General features: G+C 41.7%; 1 protein-coding gene across 1 annotated transcript in view; it reads right to left on the reverse strand.

Moving 5' to 3' along the window:
* LG06H3orf70 (linkage group 06 C3orf70 homolog) overlaps positions 1 to 26,742 on the reverse strand; it is a 211,404-nt gene that overhangs the window by 157,067 nt on the left and 27,595 nt on the right. Inside the window, exon 2 of the mRNA XM_073633435.1 lies at positions 3,289 to 3,544. Coding sequence (XP_073489536.1) covers positions 3,289 to 3,472 — 184 coding nt within the window. The 5' untranslated portion in view covers positions 3,473 to 3,544. The remainder of the gene's footprint in view (positions 1 to 3,288; positions 3,545 to 26,742) is intronic.

Below are 26,742 nucleotides of genomic sequence, written 5' to 3' on the forward strand. Positions count from 1 at the left end.
AATCCTGAGATTCACAAAATTCTTGTTTATGTAAAACCAGCGGAAAGCACCTAGATGCAGCTGAACATCTAGGTGTGAATCCAGGCATAGCAAGGTATGTCATGCTTCCCGAAGTGTTTAGAAATAAGCTCCAAACACACTTAGATATGTGTATTTTGACACCAATGTGCATAGGTTCTTACAGACATGTGATCATTGCCAAATGTGACCATAGCTATCCAAGTAAATCTGTATATCTGTAGGCTTTTTTACATTTTAGTTAATTAACATGGAATGTGCATGCCTAGCACTAAATGCATAGACTGTGCCACATAAAGTCCCACTTCCAGCCCACGGACGTCATATGACGTCCTGAGCTTTGGGCGGGTATATCTGAATGATGCCTGTAGTTACAGACATCATTCAGATATTGCCGGTTTCAGCCGGCGAATCTCTACACCACAGGAACGATCATAGCGGCCGTTCCGCCGCTTGATCGTTCCTATGGGAGGCGAGAGGGGACTCCCCCCCCTCCCGCCGCCCTCCGGTGCTTGCTCCGACTCACCGTTACGATCGGTGAGGCGGAGAGTGGATCCGCCGGCGCCGGATGTAGATCATAGAGATTTCCGGCAGACCAGATGGTCCCCGGAGTCTCTATGATCATCGGAGGCCGGGCGCGATGTTATGACGTCACGCCCGGCCTCTCCATTCAAAAAAACGGCGCCACTTCGGCTGGGAAGCGGCAATCGTTTTATTTTTTTTTTTATTTCAGGCTTCCCAGCCTAGTGGTGAGATATGGGGTCTTATTGACCCCATATCTCACTATTAAGAGCACCTGACATGTCATATTGCTATTACAAGGGATGTTTACATTCCTTGTAATAGGAATAAAAGTGATCTTTTTTTTTTCTTTTCAAAAAAGTGTCAAAATAAAAAAAATAAAATATAATTAACAATAAAAAAAAACGCCCACATATGAAAACGGTGTTCAAACCATACATGCGAGGTATCGCCGCGAATGCTGGAGCGAGAGCAATAATTTTGGCCCTAGACCTCCTCTGTAACTCAAAACATGTAACCAGTAAAAAAATTTCAAGCGTCGCCTATGGGGATTTTTAAGTACCGAACATTGGCGCCATTCCACGAGCGTGTGCAATTTTGAAGCGTGACATGTTAGGTATCTATTTACTCGGCGTAACTTGCAACGTGCAACAACCGCCATTGTATTCTCTAGGGTCTTTGCTAAAAAAACATATATAATGTTTGTGGGTTCTATGTAATTTTCTAGCAAAAAAATGATGATTTTTACATGTAGGAGCAAAGTGTCAGAATTGGCCCGGTATTGAAGTGGTTAATAAGAGTGTACAAAAGTAGAAGGTCATGTAACCAATTACATTCTCCACATATCACCCAAACGTAAAGAAGTACAGTCAAAGCTTATTTGGCTGTACTTCTCCCATGGAACAATGGAGTCGGGATCCGCCTGCCCGCACACCTAGACCGCCACCCGGCTCAGGCTCTCAGCGAGCCACTGAGAGCCACTGAGAGCCTGAGCCGGCCGCGCTTACCCCCTCCACAGCTCAGCAATCCGGTGAGCGAAGAGGGGGCAGAGCTATAGTGCTAAATGTCTATGATGTGTCATTTGTTTTTATAATTATTGCTTATGATGCTATAAAATCACTAGCAGTCTATGCTGAATATTTGATATTTCCTCTACAATTAGGCCCCAAAAAGGGCGAAACCCATCTGAGAAGTTCTTTACAGGTGGCAAACAGGAGCTGAAGCCACCTTTTATCCATCTCATTCACATTCACGCAACAGGGAGTCAGTTTCTCTGGTGGCCATTTTTTTAACGTCTGCTGGAACCTGACAAGCCGATTCTGTCTGTCTACCACCAGTCTATTCACATGTTGATCCGAATGTCATAGATTTGGGGGGTGGGGGGATTCAAGCAGTACAATTTTCATTGTTTTGGGCTACATATCAAACAAATGTTGTTTTGTTTCCAGAACTTCCATGCACTTCTTTGAGTGAGGATAAACCTTTACAATTAGACGAGACAGCCTACACACTGTAAGAACTATTTTTTTGTTACATATAATATTTTCAGTGACATTATCAGCCGAGGCAGGAAAATATCTTGTATTGCCCTTTTTATCTTGCACTCATGGTGGCTCCTGAACTTGAGCTGTGGGGTGCTTTAGTTCACTTGGATTCCATACAACTCAGACATGTGTGAAACAAGAAGTCATTAACCCCTAAAGTAGCAGAAACTGAGTTAGTGTGGAAGTAGAATCCTAAATATCAGATAATAGTTGAAAGTTGTGGCTGATCTTTGGGTTTCAACTGTGAATATAAGAACTAATTCTCTATTCTCGTTTGTTAAAACCAGTTCTACAAACAAGCATACTGTAGCTAGTCATAACTATAACTACCAGCAATATATTATGTTTTATGGGAATACGTCTAATGGTAGTCATTTTGCTCTATACACAACAATTACAAGACCCATTTTAACCCAAACTGAATATCGCCTGTACTGATTGTTTGAGAACCTGAAATGTACAGGGCTTCCCTTTAGGATGGGATTGAGTAAAAGCGGTTATTTTGACATTGTGTGCAAACTGATATACACTGTACATTAAAAAGTTTATATGAACCAAAAGTCAATAATTAAATATACGTTAAGCCATACAGTACATCCATAGGCACAAGCTGTCATGGGATGAAAATGCACACTCACCAGGTTTTAAAGCAGCAATGATGTCACCCTGTGCAGCAAACTCCCTCTGAAAACTACAAACCAGTGTGCCAGCCCAGTAGACAGCGTGCAAGTTCAAATCCATCGAGAGCCACCAATCGCCACAAGCAAAATCCTCCACTGCTTTGATTGGCAATGACTCTGGGAAGGAGGACCAGCGGTACAGTAACACAAAAGGGATGTGTACCCTATATTGGGTGCTTAAAAATCTGCTAAAGTTGGCCAAGTGGGCTGCGGAAAATTCTGGTGTGCCTGTTTAATTAAGCTTTAATAGTGGGAATTTAATATCACGTTATTACAGATAATGATAATAATAATAACATAAATAAAAATTTGCACTGAATAGTATTCACTGAATACAGTCATTCATGCATCCTTACTGAAGCCTATTACTAACAGCATATACAGTAGAGCAACCAAAGTTTGTTAAATTATAAAAAGCACAATACTATGAATTGTATAGTCCACATCCCATATATTTATACAGTATACGTTAAATGTCACAGTTTTGAATTATGAAATTAAGAAATATAGTAATATTGACTTACAGTGGCACCAGCCCAAGTGACAGCACCAATGGAGTCTAAAGCACTTGCCATGACTGTGGGTGGCACAGATGGATAGTCCGTCACAAGGCTTGAAATCTGGTCTTCCAGCACAGCTCCTGGCCAGAGCTTGGGCTTCATCCACCTTATCATTCTTCAGGCACTTTTGGGCAGCTGTGGCTGTCATCTCTGCCTGAAAGCCTGATCTGCAGGCAAGGAGAGATGTGCCGTTTTCAGGATGAAGAGACGGTTCCTGGAACTGAATTATAAAGCTGCTTTAGTAAAATGTGGCAAAAACAATGTGAAAAATCACACCATTTTATGTTACAGATTCACAAGATATCAATTACAGATGGATCAACATTGTATATTAAACCCACACCCAATAGATAGTTGCCGCTGACACATTTTTATTCTGGCTGTTAAAAAAAAGGATTTCATCTACAAACCCCCCTCTGGCAATACTTAAGCAAAGACTACTAGATGCCTTTTTGAAGACACTTTGCTGCTTTAGAATCTTATTATTAGGAAAGAAGGTGCAAGTCAGCATTGTGATACTGAACCGAGTAAGGAGTTGAGTCTTTGATTTGTAAGTGATGTGACTTGCACACAGACAGCTGCGTGACAGCACAAAACAGTCAAAAAGCAAAAATGATCTTTTTTCAGGACCTAAGAATGAATTAATGGCTTCTAGTCAAATGGTATTTTAGGCATAGGCACAAGCACTAGCATTCATAGTACAGCTACTGAATGTATCAAAATAGATAGGGATTACGGTATCTATCTATCTATCTATCTATCTATCTATCTATCTATCTATCTATCTATCTATCGTTAAAGGTTTAGCTAGCTCTTCTGTGTAATTAAAAGGAGAGGGTGCTTCTGCTATCAGTTATGTGTGGACCGTTCGTTGAAGCATCTCTGTGTAGCATTTCCATAGACTCTACCCACTGCACCAGCACTTTCATGAGGGGTAGAAATATCAGCACTTTTGCTTCCAAATTGGAAAAATACCTACTTTATATTTGCTCTATGTTCCCATTCACATAGCATAACTAAAAAAAATAAATAAATAAAATTGCTGCTTGCTTTTTTACGTGCTTAAAAGCCCTAGCTAGCTTTCACAGTCTATGTCATTTTAGGGAGATGGCTGGGGCAAATTGGCAAATCTTAACCCCCGTCCTACCGACATTAAGGTATATTATGCGGTCTCAGTGAACTGGGCTTTTTTTTTGTGGGGCCGGATATATGCGTATCTGTCTTTGTGCTGGGAGCCCTTGGTCCCGCACTAATGATCGGGACCTGAGACCCCCGGTTCTGCGTCACCTGATCGCTGTGATACCCTCTAATTGGCCATCACAGTGATCGAACACTGTGCAGCTCACCCCTGTGTTTTCTTTCTCTCTGAATGGAGGAAGAGATACATTGTTTCTCTCTCTCCTTGCAGGGAGAAAGAAACAAAACAATTGTGTGTAAAAATACAAAAATTAAGAAAGAATACCTAGATTAACTTTTGATCTAGGTCAGTGCCAGGGTTAGTGTTGGGGTCAAATAAGGGTCAAAGGTCAAGGTCAGTATATTTTGGGCAGGATTTTTTTCAAAAAACATTTTTAAAATTGGTATCAGTGTCAATATGTTTTAGGTAGGATAAAAAAAAAAGCAAAACACGCACTGTTTCTGGGCTGTACTATGGGTACAAGCAACAACTAACATACACATATGTGGCATCTCTGCGATCATCAAGAACAGCGGAATTTATTTTAGGTTATTTTGGTGGTTATGGTAGTAGCAAGAAATGTGCAGCTAAATATAAAAAATTATGATTTTTTTTTACTATTGCTATTACTATTGGGTCAGTTTTTCTTAAAAAAAACAAAAATCAGAAAATATTCATGATCATTTACCACCAAACTTAAAGCCCACCTGGATGTATAAAGTAGTTCTGAGGATATGTATGGTTTTACTAGCACCTCAAAGTTGCAAAACTGTGTCCAGGTATTAACATTTGTTTTAGCCTTAGGCACAAAGAAGTTATTAACAGATGTGCACACTGTCTGTTCTAAAAAAAAGGGGGAAAAAATCTCAAGGCTTGAAAGTTACATTGTATGTTAATGTAGTTTTAAAAAAAAATCCTTAGCCTGGTCCCCAAGTACACATAAGAAGCTTTTTTGAAAAAACAAAGCTGGCTATAGAGATTTATGTATGAGGCGTGTCCAGAATATAATGAGAATGAAATTCCTATGCTCAAGAAGGGCTATGTGAAGGGAGAAGCTAGCCAAGGTCACTTGGGGTTGGGGTGCCAGGTATACTTTAGAACACTGATCAGTTGCATTCCAGCCCTGTCAGAGTGGAGACATTCCTTTTTGTGACACCCTGTTCAAGTGCCTCGTATTAAGAAAAATGCAAGCAAGTTTGGAACAGCAGAATGCAATAACATTTTGACTGAAATTGAGTAAAAGTTCATCAGAAACTTTGGAAATGGTGAGGAAAGTTTATGGAGATGTTGTGCTATCATCTGCACAAGTGTACCAATGGCACAAGGCCTTCGAGGATGGATGAGGTGGCGTTGAAGATGAATAACAATCAGTACGCCCCTCTTAGTAAAAACGGAACAGAATGTGGATGCAGTGAAGTCTGTTCTAAACCATGTCCAACGTCTCAGTATCAGAATGACTGCAGAGGAAACAGGAACTACCAAGTCAATTGTTAATGAAATTGCGACTCAGGATTTGAACATGAGAAAAGTGTGTGCAAAACTTGTTTCAAAGAACTTGTCACCTGATCAGAAGGAACAACATCAACACATTTGCCAAGGCCTGCTGACACATTTGGGAAGGGCGATTGTTTTTTTTGAGTCGCACAATCACGGGAGATGAATCCTGGATGTTCGAGTACAATCCCGAGACGAAGAAACAAAGTTCAGAATGGCACACACCCACGTCACCTCACCCCCCAAGTAAGCTCAAATGAGCAAATCAAATCAATGGTCATTTTTTTTTTTTTATTCTCTTGGAATTGTTAAAGAATTTGTACCTACTGGTCAATCTGTGAATCAAAGGTTTAAGCTGGAAGTTCTTGGGACAAAGAGTTTTTAGTGTGCATCCTGAGATCGGCTTAACTTGGATACTTCATTATGACAGTGCTTTGCCTGTCAAAGAGTCTTTGGCTGAAAAACATATCATGTTGCTTCCCCATGCACCCTACAGCCCGACTTGGCTTCTTGCAACTTTTTCATATTCCTAAAGATGAAGAAGGGTGTGAAAGGACACCATTTTGGTAGTGTGGCTAACGCCCAAAGAGAAACTGCGCAGGCTCTAAACACCATCCCACTTGAAGACTTACAGAGATGGTATGAGGAATGGAAAAAAACAAAAAAAATAGCTGGGAGCGTTAAGTAAACTCACAAGGTGCATACTTTAAAAAAGGAGACAATGGGGTTGATTTACTAAAGAAAAATAGACTGTGCACTGCAAGTGCACTTGCTCAAGAGCTTAGTAAATGGATTCACTTTGAAAAGAATACTTAATCACATGCAAGGAAAATAAAAAACATTTTTTGTTTGTACATGATTGGATGATAGAAAACAGCAGAGCTTCCCCTTAGATCTAGAGCAAATGCACTTAGTGCACAAATTTTCCTTTAGTAAAGGAGGCCTTAACCTCCCTGGCGGTATGATTATTTCGGATTTTAGGTGCTGAAAGCGGTACCATTATTTTGCATGGAAATTTGGCGTTTTATATTGTAGGTCTGTAAATCTTAACAATAACACACTTAAATCTGTCCAAACCAGAGTCTAGTAGATATCCCGGGTATGATAAAGTTTGAAACACAAAAACATAAAATTATAATATAATAAATAAAAATAAATAATTTAAAAAAATTTAAAAAAATAGTAATAAAATAAATTTCCCCACAATTCACTATCGCTCAATTCTGCAAGTGTTCTAATTTACTATCGCTGTTTTCTAGCTGGTCTAAAGCCACTTTTGACGTAAAGGGACACTTTTTGGTTGCTATGGACAATCTCCAGTTTCCAGGCAGAAAGAACAGTGTATATCATGTAAAACTGCATGCAGGGCATGGGCCAAAGCACTGGGGACAAAAGGGATATGAAATCATTTCATACATTACTGTAATCTGTAAGATTACAGTACTGTATGTGTTATGATTTTGACATTTTTTTGAATTTGCCGCCAGGCTCCGCCCCCGTGCGTCGCGCCGCTCGCAGGGAACGGAGCCTGGCACGGAGAGGCTTCAGAGGAGGACACAGCCCTCGGACACTGCGGGGGACATCGCAGGATCCCGGGGACAAGGTAAGTAACGCCGCCCCAGGATCCTGCAATGCGATCCCGAGTGTGGCTCGGGGTTACCGCTAATGGTACTGAATTTTAACCCCGAGCCACACTCGGGAAAACCGCCAGGGAGGTTAATGAGATAAGAGGTCAACAGTTTGATTTGATTCAACATTAAGCCTAGCTTTTCTCCTAATTTCTATTTTCCCTCTTCCACTCCCATTGCCCCCCTCCCCCCACCCCCAACTTCCCAGTGCATTCACATTCTATTTGGCCTTTCCTCCTGCCACCCCCCCCCCCCCAACCATTTTTTCCCCCCTTCACTTTCTTTACCCAATAGGGTGTGGGCATGTACATGTACGAGATTTTCTGGGTTATGCATAGGTACATATATATTTTATGTCACTAGTATAAGTTTTATTATACAATATTTAATTTGCACATAATTTATAACGTATGTGTGTGTATGCATAGATTTGTACACATATTTTAGATATTTTACACCAGATATTATTACGATAATGATCATTTAATCAATTTCTTATTCAGGAATCACTCTCTGAGTTTACACATAACAATCCCGGACCCTTAAGGTCTTTATCAACTTAAGTAAGTACCATAGTTATAGTATTAACCATTAGTATAATGTTAAAGAATGTCTTCAGTTTCTCAATAGTTGCATAACATCCTTTGTGGTTCATTATTTTTTTCATTATCAATAAATATATATACACACACACATACACACAAAGTTGTGCTCATAAGTTTACATACCCTGGCAGAATTTATGATTTATTGGCATTTTTCAGAGAATATGAATGATAACACAAAAACTTTTCTTTCACTCATGGTTAGTGACACAAATTGGTTTGAATGGCTAATAAAGATAACCATCCTCACCTGTGATCTGTTTGCATGTAATTAGTATATATATATATATATATATATATATATATATATATAAATAAAAACAGGTCAATGAGTTTCTGGACTCCTGACAGACCCTCGCATCTTTCATCCAGTGCTGCACCGATGTTTCTGGATTCTGAGTCATGGGAAAGCAAAAGAATTGTCAAAGGATCTACGGAAAAAGGTAGCTGAACTGTATAAAACAGAAAAAAGGACATAAAAAGATATCCAAGCAATTGAGAATGACAAACAGCAGTGTTCAAACTCTAATCAAGAAGTGGAAAATGAGGGGTTCTGTTGAAACCAAACCACGGTCAGGTAGGCCAACTAAAATTTCAGCCACAACTGCCAGGAAAATTGTTCGGGATGCAAAGAAAAACCCACAAATAACTTCAGGTGAAATACAGGACTCTCTGAAAACATGCGGTGTGGCTGTTTCAAGATGCACAATAAAGGGGCACTTGAAGAAAGATGGGCTGCATGGTTGAGTCGCCAGAAGAAAGCCATTACTACACAAATGCCACAAAGTATCCCACTTACAATATGCCAAACACCACAGAGACAAGCCTCAAACCTTCTGGCAGAAAGGCATTTTGAATGATGAAACCAAAACTGAGCTTTTTGGCCTAACCATAAACACTTCATTTTGAGAGACATCAACAAGGCCTATGATGAAAGGTAAACCATTTCTACTGTGAAACACGGAAGTGGATCGCTGATGTTTTGGGGATGTGTGAGCTACAAAGGCACAGGAAATGTGATCAAAATTGATTTGCAAGATGAACGCAGTATGTTATCAAAAAATACTGGAGGAACATTTGCATTCATCAGCCAGAAAGCTGCGCATGGGACATACTTGGCCATTCCAACATGACAATGATCCAAAACACAAGGCCAAGTCGACCTGTCATTGGCTACAGCAGAATAAAGTGAAGGTTCTGAGTGGCCATCTAAGTCTCTTGACCTCAATATCATTGAGCCACTCTGGGGAGATCTCAAACGTGCAGTTCATGCAAGACAGCCCACGAGTTTACAGGAACTGGAGGCTTTTTGCCAGAAGGAATGGGCAGCTTTACCATCTGAGAAGATAAAGAGCCTCATCCACAAATACCACAAAAGACTTAAAGCTGTCATTGATGTTAAAGGGGGCAATACACTGTATTAAGAAATGGGGTAAGAGTAAAGACAGTTGACTAATAATAAATGGCTTCGGCCAAACACAAACCATGAGTGAAACAAAAGTTTTTGTGTTATCATTCACATTCTCTGAAAAATGGCCAAAAAATCAAATTCTGCCAAGGTATGTAAAATTATGAGCACAACTGTAGATTTAAACTCTCACTTAATAGTTTCAATTTCATCTTCCATCAACTTTCTTTGACTCAATTTATGTTTATTGTCCATTATCTAGTACCATAAATGTTATGCTTAGTTTTATTTAGTATTTATTGTTAAAAACTATCTGTATAAATGCCTGCCAGCATTCACCATTATGGTAAGCATGGTATGTGTATACATAACCATGGGACTCTAAGACCCAGCAGCAGTGGTTCTATTGTATAAAAGGCCCTTATCCAAAATGGCTGCATCCAGGCCTGAAGGAGCACATGCTCCATAAACACGTCACCTATCTCCTTACCGCTCCCCGGAAGTGATGTCATCATCTGGCTCCCTGTGTGTCTCAGGCTCCAGTAAGCATCGGCATCCACTGGCGCGCGCGCACCGCAGAAGCCATTTGAATGTACCCATCCCGCAGACACCGCATGCACATTGTGCTCTATGCCTACTGACTTTTTACCTTTGTGAGTACCCTTATTCTACATGTGTATTAAATTCACTAACTTACTACACTCAGATTGGTGCTTGTGCTTTTTCTTCAGTTGTTCCAGAAGCTGCTTCTTGCTTTTCACTGGGCTGCCTCTCAAGGTGTTTTTGCATGGACCATCCCATGGACTTTATTACAGACTGTATTATAATCCTGTCATGCCTCAGTAATTACCCCTATGATCCCTACCGCCCATGATGTACATCAGACTTGTGTGCTTATACTAGGCTTGATGCAAACACCTACTAATCTATGTGTGTTGCTATTTGCCTTTAGTAAATCAACCTTAATGTTCAATTGTAAAATATTTCAATATAATAATTTTAAAGTATCATTCTCATTACTTTCTGGACACATCTCGGATAAACCTGCATCAAAGAAACAACTAAAAAAAAATTTTTGTAGGTTTGCTGTGTGATTAAGAATACATAACACAAGCATAGTGGGGGTTTCGCTAAATTTACTGCAAAAGTATAAATACACATTTAAAAGTGCAATTACCTGCTCTGCTTAGCACTCCCTACATAAACTAACAAACACTCCTCCAGCTCATATGGACTTTTATTGGGCCAACTCCCAAGACTGGAGAAGCTTAGAAGATGGTCCTGTAGTCTATGGAGTGTTCACTGCAGCAGTGCTGCTGCAAGTGGACAAATTTCAGGCTGGGTTCACACCGCAGCATGCTCTGGCTCACAGCAGGAGTCCTGGGCATCTCCATTCACAGTTTCAGGTCCGATTTCAGCCCGAATTTTCAACTGAATTCAGACCTGAAACAGACCAAAAGACACACAGGGCTCCTGTGTAATTTGCACCAGAACCGCTTCAGAGATGTGCGAATCAGCTCCATAGAGATCTCATAGACAATCTCCTACTATGCGAATTGGATACGGGGAAACCCGCATCCAATTTGCATAGGTGTGAACCCAGCCTCAAAGTGGAATGATGTAAACATTGGAGGAGGCCGTGGCTGCCCTACTCAGGCATGCACCTGAGGGAGAAAGAGCATTTTAGTTTAGCTCAGGAGGGCTAGACAAGGCGAGTAAGGCTTCGTGTACACTACAGCTCCTATACTCGAGTTTAGGAGCTTCTGTCGTTTTTTTGCCAAAGCTCATAAACTCAACTCCATAAAAGCCTATGTACACATGGGGGTTATTTACGAAAGGCAAATCCACTTTGCACTGAAAGTGCACTTGGAAGTGCAGTCGCTGTAAATCTGAGGGGAAGATCTGAAATGAGGGGAAGCTCTGCTGATTTTATCATCCAATCATGTGCAAGCTAAAATGCCGTTTTTTATTTTCCTTGCATGTCCCTCTTGGATCTACACTTTTAAGTGCACTTGCAGTGCAAAGTGGATTTGCCTTTAGTAAATAACCCCCATAGGCTTTTACCAGAGTTTAGGAGCTGCTTAGGTGAGCTTCAACTTCCTTCTCCTTAATGAAGAATCTCGTTCAGGATATGAATGTTTAACCTTCGGCCGTGGGAAAATGCAAATTGTGTCAAAATTGCGCGGTGTTTTGCATTTTCCCACGGTCGAAGTAGGCTATGTGTACACGAACAAAAATAAACAGTAGCACTAGGTTGATGTGAATAGGTGGATGACAACTGGATGACAACTTTAAAAAGATAATTAAAAACCCAAGAGTAATAAAAGTCCATAAAGTCCATATTCAATCAGCACTTGGAGGCAGCTCCCTTAGAGTGAAGCAGTAAACTCTGTAAGTAGAAAGCAGGAATAGAGGGGCGCCAGACTAAGTGCAGTATTAAAATCATTGGTTTAATGATATAAAAACAGAATGGCAACTCACAAAGTAAAATTATTGTTTTGGGCATGTGAACTGGTACTTGTCAGCCCCGAAGTTTCTCTGAGCCGTCCTGGTGCCCATGGCAGCCTCGATTCCAGGCTGTGTTGTAATGGGAACAAGGAAACTGCTGAACACCACAGTAACCAGCGTGGACAGCAAGATGGTGCCGGACCGGGCGTGACATCGCAGGATAGGAGTGCTTGGCCTACCTACGTATAGAAAACGGTAATGCATTTATGTGTACATGAAGCCTAAGTGTGGTTTATCTGGCAACATGCTTACCCTTTTATAGAAATATAGGCCTCAGGCATTTGCTTTGCTCCTCTGAACCCTTGGCAGTAGAAAAGCTGCTTAAAAACGCACCTAACTCTGCGTACTGCACACGCGTCAAGCATTTAATTGATTGTTAATGAATTCCATTGGCCAGAATATTAATTTATTCTGCCCACTGGAATACATTAACATTCAAAACACACATGCATGTTGTACAGAGCCATCCGAAGGGAGGAAGAGGGAAGCGAACAAGTTACTGCTCTAACTCCTTCACTGGTGTATATATTTTAGCTTGAGCAATTGAGCTAAAGAGCAGGAAAGGAGCAAATGGGGATATGGAAAACAGGTGAAGGGAGTCCAGAGCTCCACCTGCAGTACACATAGAATAATACAAAATATTAATAAGCAACAATATTTACTTGGGGTTTTTTTTTAATCCTGACAATAACAAAAGAAAATATGCAATGTCACTACACATTCGCTTGAGTGAAATTTCATATTCAATAGCCTTTTGGTTTTAAAGTAATCCACACAAAATGTAAATATGTGAGGTACATAAAGGGTCTTTTTTTTTTTTTTTTTTTTTTTTTTAATAACATTGAACACTAAAGTTAAGTGTTAATAAGAAATTATAAATGGATGTGTTATTCTTAAAGTGATTGTAAAGCCTTGTTTTTTTTTTCCCTATAAAAATAACAAATAAATACAGTAGTACCTTGGATTACGAGCATAATCCAATCCAGAAGAATGCTTGTAATCCAAAGAACTCGTATATCAAAGCGAGTTTCCCCATAGGAATCATTGGAAACTCAGATAATTTGTTCCAGTGTCATTGCGTTTCTTCGAGCGTCACTGGCGACCCGCACCTCTGGCCACATGCGGTACTGCACACCCCAGAAGCTTGAATCCTGCACGTCTTGCAAGACAACATTTGCAAATCGAGTCAGGATGTAATTTTTTTTTTTTTTTAAATCGTAAAACCGCGTTACTCGTAATCCAAGGTTTTACTGTATATTATACTTACCTGCTCTACTGCAGCCCGGTTCCTCCTCTTCTCGGGTCCCACTTCTGTGGGGGAGGGGCCACTCTCCTGGCCCCTCCCCCTCCTGTTCAGTTCCCCCACAGCAAGCAGCTTGCTTCGGGGGCACTGAAGCTGAGTCACAGCTCCCTGTGTCCATTCAGACAAGGAAACCCAACCTGGCCCCGCCCCTCTCTTTCCTGATTGGCTAGCCGACTTTGATTGAGAGCCAATGGCGCCGCTGCTGTGTCTCAGTCAATCAGGAAGGAAAATCTCGGACGGCAGAGACACTCGTGGACATCACTGGACAGAGAGGGACCTCAGGTAAGTGTTAGGGAGGCTGCTGTACACAGAAGGCTTTTTATCTTAATACATAGAATGCATTAAGACAAAAAAACCTTCTGCCTTTAAACCACTTTAAAACCCTCTAATTACATACAGTAATATTATTTCCAATGCTTAATATATTTCCTTTTCCGTTGTTAACACATGCAAACCCATACCAGAATGGATGCTCACAAATGTGGTATTACTGAAGAGGCAAGCATTTTTTTTAACACTTTGTACTAGCAAACTGGAGTATTACATTTGGGGCAAAATGTGAATAGCTTTAAAGCTCACATCTATACAGAACTGGTAAATAGTTAGGAGGGAACTTGAGCAAGCTTTGCATCTTTTCTATTGGCAAACAATACAAATAATTTGATGAAATGCCACAAAAATTCACGTTATTGCTATAAAATTGTAATTTCCTGAAGTAGAAGTGTTGCCTTCAAATTGTAGTATCAACAACTTCAGACAATTTTCCTACTAGATAGTAACTTCTATGTAATCAGCTATACGGATCTACTCCCAAGAGACACATCACATTACAGAAATGCAGATGCAGCCTCAGGGATTGTTCCCTCTTCTGTGTTGTGACTGTGAAGGTTACAGGCATTTGCTGGATCATGGACACAGCTGGCCTTTGTATAATGGATCTACGTGGCAGCTGAGACCAAACACAAGGGTCCATTTTCAGTATATCTATTTATTTATATAGCACCAGCAAATTTCTGTGTGCTTTGCAGAAAACATAGACCCCAGAAGACAGGGGTTTATTGATACGTTTTTACAAAAATATTTTTAAACACATTATATTTGGATTGACTTGGAAAAAATGTGTAAATCATGGGTGAAAGTTTTGTGAATCTTGAAAAACATTTACTGTATAAATAGACTATTTACAGTCTAATTTCCCTAACACTATCATACAGCAACTGATATACAAATACACTTGGGGTAGTTTGGATGGAAGACAGTAAGGGTCGGTTCACACTGGGGCGACTTGGGATCCGACTTGTACGCCCTCAAGTCGCCCCAAGTCGCCCCAAGTCGCTTTGTATTTAGATTAACATGGTAGGCAATGGGAGCGTCTTAATTGACACTACTGAAGTCGCTCCGACTTCAGAAAAGGTTCCTGTACTACTTCTATCCGACTTGTAGGCGACTTGTACCCATTCAACTCAATGTAAGTCGCCTGCAAGTCGGATCTCTCTGTAAAGTCAAGCGACTTTGCAGAGAAAACCCCTCCCTCCCCCCCTCCCTCCCAGAGAGGTGATTGGCCACAGGCAAAGTCGCCTGTCATGGAGGCGACTTCAAGTCGCCTCGTAATTTGCCGAAGTCGCGCTGAAGTCGCGCTAAAGTCGCGCTAAAGTCGCGCTGAAGCCGCGTTGAAGTCGCGGTACAAAGTCACGCTAAAGTCGTGTTGCCCATGTGTGAACCGACCCTAAGGCTCTATGCACACTGGGCTTAAAAAAACATCCATTCTATTGAAGTAAAAAATACACAAAGGTTTTTTTTTTTCTGCCTCTAAACCTTAAACTCAAAATATGCCCCTTAACGTCCTAATGTGCATGGACACATAGGAAAACATTAAAGGGGTTGTAAACCCTTGTTTTTTTTTTTAATTAACAAACATGTCATACTTACCTCCACTGTGCAGTTCGTTTTGCATAGAGTAGCCCCAAACCTCCTCTTCTGGGGTCCGACGGCGGCGCTGGTGGCTCCTCCCCGCATCGAGTGTCCACGTTGGAGAAGCACTCTCCTTGGTGGACACCAGTGCGTGCACGCTCCCAAGTACCGTATCTGTGTACATTCACACAGAATGCAGGACTCGGCCACGCCCCCGGCGCCGCGTCATTGAATTTGATTGACAGCAGCGGAAGCCAATGGCTGCGCTGCTATCTATCCAGTCTGGACACCAGCTACAGATGGTGTGCTCGTTCCCGGACAGAGGATGACAGCGTCCAGGTAAGTAAAACGGGGGGGCTGCAGCACTAAAAAAGGTTTTTCACCTAAATGCATAGAATGCATTTAAGTGAAAAACCATGAGGGTTTACAACCCCTTTAACTGCTTCAGCCCCGGAAGATCTGGCTGCTCAATGACCAGGCCATTTTTTACGATTAGGCACTGCGTCACTGACAATTGCGCGGTTGTGCGATGCTGTATCCCAACAAAATGACATCCTTTTTTTCCCACAAATAGAGCTTTCTTTTGGTGGCATTTGATCGTCTCTGCTGGGTTTTTTTTTTTTGTGCTATAAACAAAAGAAGAGCGACAATTTTAATAAATATTGCACATTTTTTATCAAAAAATTTTTTTTTCCCTCAGTTTAGGCCGATATGTATTCTTCTACATTTTTTTGGTAAAAAAAAAAAAAAAAACGCAATAAGCATATATTGATTGGTTTGTGCAAAAGTTATGGCATCTAAAAATAGTGGGTGGACTTATGGCATTTTTATTATAATTTTTTTTACTTGTAATGGCAGCGATCTGCGATTTTTATCAGGACTGCGACATTGTGGCGGACACATCGGTCACTTTTGACACATTTTTGAAACCATTAACAATTATACAGCGATCAGTGCTATAAAAATGCACCGATTATTGTGTAAATGTCACTGGCAAGGAAGGGGCTAGCACTAGGGGGCAATCAAGGGGTTAACTGTATTCCCTATGTGTGTTTCTAACTGCGGGGGGATGGGACTGTCTAGGAGAGAGAGATCGGTGTTCATACATAGTATGAACACACGATCAGTCTCCTCTCCCCGAAAGAACCGGGATCTGTGTGTTTACACACACAGATCCCGGTTCTCGCTCTGTCACGAGTGATCGCGGGAGCCCGGTGGTCATCGTGCCCCCTGGGTACTCGTATCGGGGTCGGGCACACGCTGCAGGGGCGCCCACCCATTCTGCCACAGTAAAACTGCGGCAGCTGGTCGGCAAGCGTTTAAACTGCTTCTACAAGAAGAACACAAATCTCCTGTAGAAGCAACATTTTTTAAGCCAATGTGCATGGAGCCCTAAGCATGCCACAGACTGTGAAAATTTCTTTCCTGCGAGGAAAGAATTTTGCACAATTCCCCCATCAACACAGACCATTCTCACAGGGGAATCCCTCCTGCTGAGCAATTGTCTGATCCTGCGGGGGGGTGGCGACGGCCAGAGGAAGCTGTCTCCGCTGGTAGAAGACAGTGATTATGACTAGCGGATATAGCAGCCAAGTGAATACAGCAGGCCGGTTATACCCAAGTTGATCAATCAACTTGGTACATTAAGCCTGCCCATACAGTTTGAATCTGGCCGATACCTGCTGAACCAGCCGACATTTGAACTGTCTATGGCCGGTCTTAGCCTGCCAGTATATTTTCCTACAGCAGGGATGGCCAACCTTTTGACCTTCCCGAGTCACATTGGAAGAAGAGAAATAGTCTTGGGCCACACCTAAATTACACCAACAATAAGGATAGCTGATCAGCAGAAAAAGTCAGGCAGATCAAAAGTGAACAATTACTGATATAGATAATGTACCTGAGTAATAAACCTTTTGTTTTTTGTAATATTTTCCAATTTAAAAGTAAAAAAAGGCAACACAAAACGAGTGCTATATTTGACACAGTTTTTGATAAGCTAACACATCAATATCAGGTTCGACGGATGGAGTAGCAATTCTCAATTAATTGTCAAGGTGCTCATCAGATATTTTGGTTCTGTGAAAACGAAGGAAAAAGGGAATACAGCGCTGTGTTGAGTGAAGGTTCAATAGCAGCCAACACAGCTGTAGACTAGAAGCGATGTAAATAGATATAAATGTGTAGCGCTATTAAACCCAATAGAAATTTGTGTATAACTTTTAAAGTTATATGCAAATTAGTGTATAACACGTGTTAGGTGAACAACACAATATGCAATCAATCAAACAAGATATAAAGTGAATATATCAATAAAAATTGACTAAATGAATAAATAAGTGATATATCCCCTAAGGGGTATACTAAAAAGGTGAATCAAAATTGCTGAAAATGGTAAATAAACGACATGATTTGTAAAAAGCAAAGTCCAGAAAAAATGCTGTCAGATATAATTCTGGTTAGGGGTCACAAAGTCTAAGTGTAAAGGATAATCCAAACCACGTTAGGGTGAAAATCCAGCAAACAATAACACTTCATAGAAATCCCAAAGACGTATAAAGTGAGAGAGCCAACACCAGTGAAAGAGGGAGGCTTACCAGATGTTGATGACTTATACCGCCCAAGTCACCAAGGCTTTGAAATCAGCTGGCTTGATGGAAGCACCAGACGTGACAGGCATAACAGGTCCTGGATCTAAGCGATGGTTTGGCACAGACGTTTTCGGACATCAATAGGAATGTAATATGCTAGCAGGAGTCAGAGGCTCGGTATTCACCAACCATGCGGAAAGATTGAAAGATAAAAACTTGCATAGTGTAATACCGTATATCATAAAGTTTAATAAGTAAAAAGTATGTTTTTACTCACATGTTTAAAAAACATCAAAGGCATCGTATTAATACAGGAATCAGAGCTGTATGTGAAGGTAGGTCCACCAGGTGCGTTTCAACTAATAAGTCGTCATCTGGGGTGCGGACCCCACCTTCACCACTGCTTATAAAGAGCTAATGACCCCACGTGGAAATAGCATAGCACCGGAAGTAAACAGAGCGTCACTTCAGGTTATTGGACCGGAAGTATCAAATTTGGACATTTGTACTTCAATTATATAAATGTGTATAGAATAAAAAGTCTCGTCTAGGGTACTAATTATTAAAAGAGGACTACACTCCGCATCAGAAAAGAAGAACCAGAATTGCCCTCTAGAGCAAAGCCATGACGTCACTACACCATGCCCTTGCTGCATATCACCCGAGCGATGGAACCAAGCCTCATTGTGGATGTGATCACATGGTGACGGCGACACGAACGGCCGCGACATCATCACATCATCTGGTCCTTCTTTTCTGATGCGGATTGTAGTCCTCTTTTAATAATTAGTACCCTAGACGACCCTTTTTCTTCTATACACATTTATATAATTGAAGTACAAATGTCCAAATTTGATGCTTCCGGTGCTATGTGATTTCCACGTGGGGTCATTAGCTCTTTAGAAGCGGTGGTGAAGGTGGGGTCCGCACCCCAGATGACGACTTAGTTGAAACGCGTCGGGTGGACCTACCTTCACATACCACTCTGATTCCTGTATTCATACGATGCCTTTGATGATTTTTAAACATGTGAGTTTACTACTTTTTACTTATTGAACTTTATGATATACGGTATTACACTATGCAAGTTTTTCTTTCAATCCTTCCGCATGGTTGGTGAATACCGAACCTCTGGCTCCTAGTAGCATATTACCTTCCTATTGATGTCCGAAAACGTCTGTGCCAAACCATCGCTTAGATCCAGGACCTGTTATGCCTGTCAAGTCTGGTGCTTCCATCAAGCCAGCTGATTTCAAAGCTTTGGTGTCTTGGGCGGTATAAGCCTCTCCAAGTCATCAACATCTGGTAAGCCTCCCTCTTTCACTGGTGGTAGCTCTCTCACTTTATACATATTTAGGATTTCTATGAAGTGTTAGTCTTTGATGGATTTTCACCCTAATGTGGCTTGGATTATCCTTTACCCTTGAACTTTGTGACCCCTAACCAGAATTATATCTGACAGCCTTTTTTGTGGACTTTGCTTTTTACAATTCATGTTGTTTATTATTTACCATTTTCAGCAATTTTGATTCACCTTTTTAGTATACCCCTTAGGTATATATCACTTATTTATTCATTTTGTCAATTTTTATTGATATATTCACTTTATATCTTTATTGTTTGATTTTTGATTTATTGCATATTGTGTTGTTCACCTTGTACACTAATTTTCATATAACTTTAAAAGTTATACACAAATTTCTATTGGGTTTACTAGCGCTACACATTTATATCTAGATATTTTGGTTCTAATTTTGCCCTTCATGTGCTTCATCCTTGAAAATAGTTGCTCATAAATAAAGGTGCTGCTGAAAACTGATGACATGAATAATAATGATTGAGAAGAGTGGGATATTTTTCTTTGGGTAGACAAAACTTACAAAAGTCCAGTAAAGATGTTTCTTTGGCTGCATGTGTTCACGAAGTGTAAAAGCATGTTTAAGAAAAAAAAAAAAATATATATATAAATTTTTAGGTAAGTTTACGATTTTGTGTTGGGCCGCATTTATAGCCATCTTGGGCTGCAGGTTGGATGCCCCTGTTCATGAAGCCTTTAAGTCCCTGGCTTAGTATATGTCTTGAACAATCCAACATTGCAACCCGCCCCCCCCAAAATAATTCCAGATTCTCCGATTCAATTAATATCCACCTGTAAGATTCAAGAGGAACCTCACTGCCCCAATTTTTTTTTTTTAATCAAGGTTTGCAAGAGTGCCTAGTGCACCTAATGGCTCAATGTCTACTTGAAGGTGTTGAGTTCACCTGTTCCTGTACTTCCTGTAGTATTTGTCATTAAGAATGAGCTTCGCTGTGTTTGCACATCCCACGTGCCGAGCTCACCAGGAAGTCGGCGCTGCGCTAATCACAGGCAGTGAGGCATTTCCCGATCTCTGCAGCCGCGCATCGGGACAAATGTCTCACTGCCTGTGATTAGCGCAGCACAGTGCCGACTTCCTGGCAGGCTCATCCTTATTTGCCATAGTACAGAAGAAAAAAAACTCAATAATAGGAGTGGGAACCTCTCATGGCTACAGCAGGTTTGCAGACCCAGGAACTTATGCCCTTATGTTTCGCCAACTTATTTTCCTGGAGATATAGGGCAATCTTACTCTCCAGACTCTACTGGAGGTGGAAATATCAGCTTTTTTGGACTGACCCTCTAAAGCACCACTCTAGCTAGCCACTTGCCAACCGCGTAGCTGGGAGAATATGTCATGATTTTGACGTTTAACCACTTCAGCCCCAGAAGACTTGGCTGCTGAATGGCCAGGCTATTTTTTGGGATTCGACACTGCGTCACTTTGACAATTGTGCGGTCTCGCGACGTTGCACCCAAACAAAATTTTCCCCACAAATAGAGCTTTCTTTTGGGTGGTATTTGATCGCCTCTGCGATTTTTATTTTTTGCACTATAAACAAAAAAGCGACAATTTAAAAAAAAAAAGCAAATTTTTTTCAGTTTAGGCCAATATATATTCTACATATTTTGGTAAAAATCGCAATAAGCGTATATTGATTGGTTTGCGCAAAAGTTATAGCGTCTACAAAATAGGGGATAGATTTATGGCATTTTTATTAATTTTTTTTTTACTAGTAATGGTGGCGATCTGCGATTTTTATCGGGACTGGCAGACACATTGGACACTTTTGACACATTTTTGGGACCACTGGCATGTATACAGTGATCAGTGCTATAAAAATGCACTGATTACTGTAAAAATGTCACTGGCAGGGAAAGGGTTAACACTAGGGGGCGATCAAGGGGTTAACTGTGTTCCCTATGTGTGTTTCTAACTGTAGGGGGAGGGGACTGACCTAGAGGAAGTGACGGATCATGGTTCCTAGCTAATAGGAACTCACGATCTGTCACGCCTCACAGAACAGAACAGGGATTTGTGTGTTTAGACACACAGTTCCTTGTTCTGCCTCTTGTGCCAGCGTTCCCTCGCGGCCAGCGGTCATCACGTTCGTTGGCCACGAGCATCGGCACCCCCGCTGTGCAGCAGGTGCACGCCTCCAGCGGCGTGCGCACATGCCTGCTATCCCGATCCCGTGAGCTGATGGCGGCTGGTCGGCAAGGGGTTAATAATCGAGTTATGGCTGCAGCTAGATGCCATAACCCCCATATAAATTTTTCCCTCAGGAGCCAAACTTTCTGCTAAAAGTGATCTGAGTGGCAAATTCGCTGCTTTCCGGTGGTTCCCAGACATACTTGGACAATTGGTAGCTCCGGGAACAGACCAGCGCTGGCAGCGGCTGGTTACAGAGATGAGTGAAGGAAAGATGGCCTCCCTTCATCTCTTTGGCCTAGGAGGACCGGAAGGACATCATTACGTCACTTCTGATTCCGGTACCATGTAAACCAAAAAAAAAAAACACACCTTATCTTTTGCTTTGAAAGCAAGAGGAGAGATTTGGGGTCTTATAAACCCCAGATCTCTCCATAAAAAGAGGATCTGTCATGCCGCATTGTTATGGCAAGGGATGGTTAAATTTCTAGCGATGGCAATAAAAGTGATCAAATTTTCTTTTGTTCACGTATCATCTGTATGTGCCACCTTCTGTGTCTGTACCAAGGCCAAACATTCCAGGGTGTGTAAACTTTTTATCAGGGCCAATTGGGCGATTTCTGTTATCATTATGATTTAAATAGGATCCAAAAACTATGTGATAATAAATGGATTCATATGATTGCTATCCTTAAATAAAAGACAGTTTTTTGGCATGATCAGTCATTTTTTCAAAATCAATGCCAAAATTTCACAATTTCTGCCAGGGTATGCAAACTTTTAAACACAACTGTATAACGCTTGGGAGTTCTATGCAATTTTCTAGCAAAAAAAATAATGATTTGTACTTGGAAACAAAGTGTCAGAAAAAGCCCTGGTCCTTAAGTGGTTAGCCAAGGCTTCCCCTGCCCCTCTACAAGTTATTACCAAATCTCATATTATTGAATTTACTCCAAATAGGTAGCTCATGGTGTCTACATGCCAGCTGTGATCCCTTGTAAAATGTCTATGAACCCTGGAAATGGTTGTTATGCATTAGGTAAGTGCCCAAATAGTTCTTGGGTTTGTGGTTTAACCAACATCAAGCAAATACAATGACTCAAAACATATTTTCAATCCTTAGACATCTTTTATAAAATATCACGTTTATCTGTGAATTTCTCAAAAGACCTAAATGTACATTTTTATTGAATTCCTAGGATAGAATGAACATGTGAGAAACTACAGAGACACCGACAGTGATTGACACTGCAAAAGAGCATTGCGAAGAGTGATGGTAAAACAACTTTAAAAACACACACAATGACACAGTGACAGATTCTAAGTGACAGAATGACTAATAGAAAAAGCACGTGAGATACGATGACATACACTGTGACAGAGAATGACACCGGCTGATAGAGTCACAGAATGAGACAGAAACTCACAGAAGTCAATTTACAAACAGAAGAAACCAGAGCTGTTAACCAATCAGAGTTCTTATTTAATTTTAATTTGCCATTACTATTGTTCCTTTTCCCCCCTCCATCCTTTAGACAATTGCAGCCAAGACAAGGACCTGTATTTATAGACACCCGGTCACCCACTTAAAAACTGCTTCATAGCACAGAAAAAAAAAATCTAGTACTCCAAATACTAACTCGCAATGTACCCTTGAAATTTGTACAAAATTATTTATTACTTAAATAAGAGTCAATCCCCTAGCATAGCCATGCACAACCCTTTCCTGGGAGTTTGTAATTACTGACTGTGCTGGCCCAGCTCTTCTGCCCATCCCCTCACCTTCCTACACAACCTTAGGCAGCCCATAGATAGATTCGTTTTTTCGTTCAAAAACTGACCAGATCCCCCCATCCACACATTTGAGGTGGATAGGGGAATCTCCTTGCTGAGCTATTGTGTTCTGACAGGGGAGAGGCTCCCCCGCCATCAGAAGACACTAATGAGCCCTTCCGGCTATAGCCTGCAGTGCTGATCGAGCAGGGAAATTCCGACAGGGTGGATGTACAGGAGGTCAATCGAAAGAATGACTTCTCGACAACCTCCCTGCCCATACATGGATCACAATTCTGGCTGGTCCCCGCTGAACCAGTGATAGGAAGATTTTTGTTGAAATAAATATATGTTGAAGACGGGGGGGGGGGTTGATTTACTAGAACAGGAGAGTGCAAAATCTGGTGCAGCTCTGCATACAAACCAATCAGCTTCCAGGTTTGTTTTTTTTCAAAGCTTAAAGTGGGGTTCCACCCAAAAAACAAAAATACCTGTAAAAATTCTAAAAAACAAAACAAAAAAACATTTGGATATTTTTTTTTTTTTCACTTACCTCTAAATGCCTGTTGCTAGGTGGTCCCTCGTAGTCTGCCTGTTCCTTTGCCTGGGCTGGTGACATCACTTCCCCCCAGGCACAGGAAGGGCTCCGCTCTGCTCCCTCCCTCCTGTCAATCATCTGGGACCCATTACAGCGCGCGGCGCCGCTCGCGCATGCGCGGTGGGTGCCAGGCTGTGAAGCCACAGCCCGGCGCCCACAGTTGAAATGCCGGCGCCGACGAGCGGAGGGGGGGGACGAGCGGGGCTTCGATCCCCCGCATCGCTGGACCCAGGGACAGGTAAGTATCCAATTAAAAGTCAGCAGCTGCAGTATTTGTAGCTGCTGACTTTTAATTTTTTTTTTTTTTGACGGCCCCCCTGGGTGGAACTCCTCTTTAATTGAACAAGCTGACATTAGAAAATGTTTGGTTTCTTTGCACAGCCGCACCAGATTTTGCGCTATCCAGTTTTAGCAAATCAACTCCTGTGTCTCTATCTGTATAGTCTGAAGGCCACAAAGCTGGCTGTGTTTTATAAACGCCTGCATCACAAAACTAACTGAACACGATTATATTTTAAAGATAACACATTTTCCATATGTGCTTTTGGGCATTTACGGAGTTCAGCTTTTTTTCAGAATAAAAACTCAAAATGGGGTGCAAACACCATTGACCGAAAGGTTCATTTCGACATGCAGGTCACCCTATTATTCCTAAAAACCTCAAACCAGTGTATGACCTAGAGGGCTGACAGTCCCAAATAGACAGACCCAACTTATATAATTACACCAAAGTCCTCGTACAAATTTACAGGACAATGGCAACTTAACTTAGGCAGGCCATAGATGGTCTGAATTTCTTTCCTGCAACCACGGGTTGCAGGAAAGAAATTTGCATGATACTCCTATCAACAAAGACAGTGCTGACAGAGGAATCCCTCCTGCCTAGAAAATGATTATTGCTAGCAGCTACAGCAGCTTCTAGCAACAATTGCAAGTAAAATCCAGCAGGCTGGTTGTACCCAAGTTGATTGATCAATCAACCTGGTATGCCTGCCCATACATGGTTCGAGCTGTCAATGTACGGCCTTGGATCACACAACTGGGCATCAACAAATGTATAATAAATATCTAATGGTATGAGACAAGAAAGAGGTTGAGAAATGCTAAGATACATGACTGTTAAACACACAAGATCTGCAATGTGAAATGTAATCTTTAGCATCTTGGCTTTATACCTTATTGGAAGTTTTTAACCTGGAATGTCTTCTAATTAGAAGCCTTAACCTGAATGTACGATATAGGCAATAAACAGCAATAGTTCTTTTCCTTTTTCTTGTAAGGGACTATCATATGACTTACTATGTTAGAAAGAATTAGGTCTGTTTTGGGGATTTTTGATAAAAGCTGAAAGCAGAACTAAACTCTCTCAGTCAGCATTAAAGTGTTTGCAACCCTAAATAAAAAGAAAAAAAAAAAAAGAAAGGGGGAGGAGACCCTGTTCCCTGATAGCAGATTAAAGAGAACAGTGCTTGTGCTGCCTAATCTGCCCCTCTCATGGTTGTAATAAACCTGGATGATCCTGCCACTTCCTGTGTCCCCTTCTGTGTCCTGACTACGATAATCATGACTGCTGAGCCCTGATCATCATGGTCAGGTTACGTCCCTCTGTCAACCCCAGCTCTCCTCTGTCCCCCCTCTCCCCCCCCTCCCTGCCTGTCAGCTCAGTGTCTGTGTCTCTGCCCCACCTTCCTGCCGCTATTAGTAGAAACTAAAATATTACAAATTGTCATTGCCAGCCCCTCTATTATATCTAAATTGAATATTTCACCAAAAGTAGACAAAAATGTTGCCAACATCCCTAATGCAAAATTACATATTGAGGGTCCCCCATAAGAAGGTTGGGACTTTAAAGGCAACTGGATATCATAGAAAAAACAATACATTTAAAATTTAATATATTTTATTGTTTGGTCAATAATTTAAAAAAGTCAGTGCATAAGGTTGTTGCAACTGACTCATTAACCACTTGACGACCGCCTCACGCTGATGTACGTCAGCAGAATGGCACGGGCAGGCAAAATCACGTACCTGGTACGTGATTGCCTTCCCGCGGGCGGGGGGTCCAATCGGACCCCCCCCTGGTGCCTGAGGCGGTCGCCGTTGGTCTGGCAGCGATCAGAGATGAGGGGGAGGCCATCCGATCGTGCCCCCCCCTCGCGATCGCTCCCAGCCAATGAGAATCCTCCCCTGCCTGTGTGTAGTACACACAGGCAGAGGATGTGATGTAATCTCTCCTCGGCTCGGCAGTTTCCATTCCGGCGCCGAGGAGAGAAGACTGTAATGTAAGTGCACAAACACACACAGTAGAACATGCCAGGCACACTTTACACCCCCGACCCCCCCCCGATCGCCCCCCGATCACCCCCAATCACCCCTCCCTGTCACACTGACACCAAGCAGTTTTTTTTTTTTTTTCTGATTACTGCATGGTGTCAGTTTGTGACAGTTACTGTGTTAGGGCAGTTAGTATTAGCCCCCTTTAGGTCTAGGGTACCCCCCTAACACCCCCTAATAAAGTTTTAAGCCCTTGATCACCCCCTGTCGCCAGTGTCGCTAAGCGATCATTTTTCTGATCGCTGTATTAGTGTCGCTGGTGATGCTAGTTAGGGACGTAAATATTTAGGTTTGCCGTCAGCGTTTTATAGCGACAGGGACCCCCATATACTATCTAATAAATGTTTTAACCCCTTGATTGCCCCCTAGTTAACCCTTTCACCACTGATCACCGTATAACTGTTACGGGTGACGCTGGTTAGTTTGTTTATTTTTTATAGTGTCAGGGCACCCGCCGTTTATTACCTAATAAAGGTTTAGCCCCCTGATCGCCCGGCGGTGATATGCGTCGCCCCAGGCAGCGTCAGATTAGCGCCAGTACCGCTAACACCCACGCACGCAGCATACGCCTCCCTTAGTG

This window comes from Aquarana catesbeiana, linkage group LG06 (assembly GCF_042186555.1).
Source record: "Aquarana catesbeiana isolate 2022-GZ linkage group LG06, ASM4218655v1, whole genome shotgun sequence".
NCBI lineage: Eukaryota > Metazoa > Chordata > Amphibia > Anura > Ranidae > Aquarana > Aquarana catesbeiana.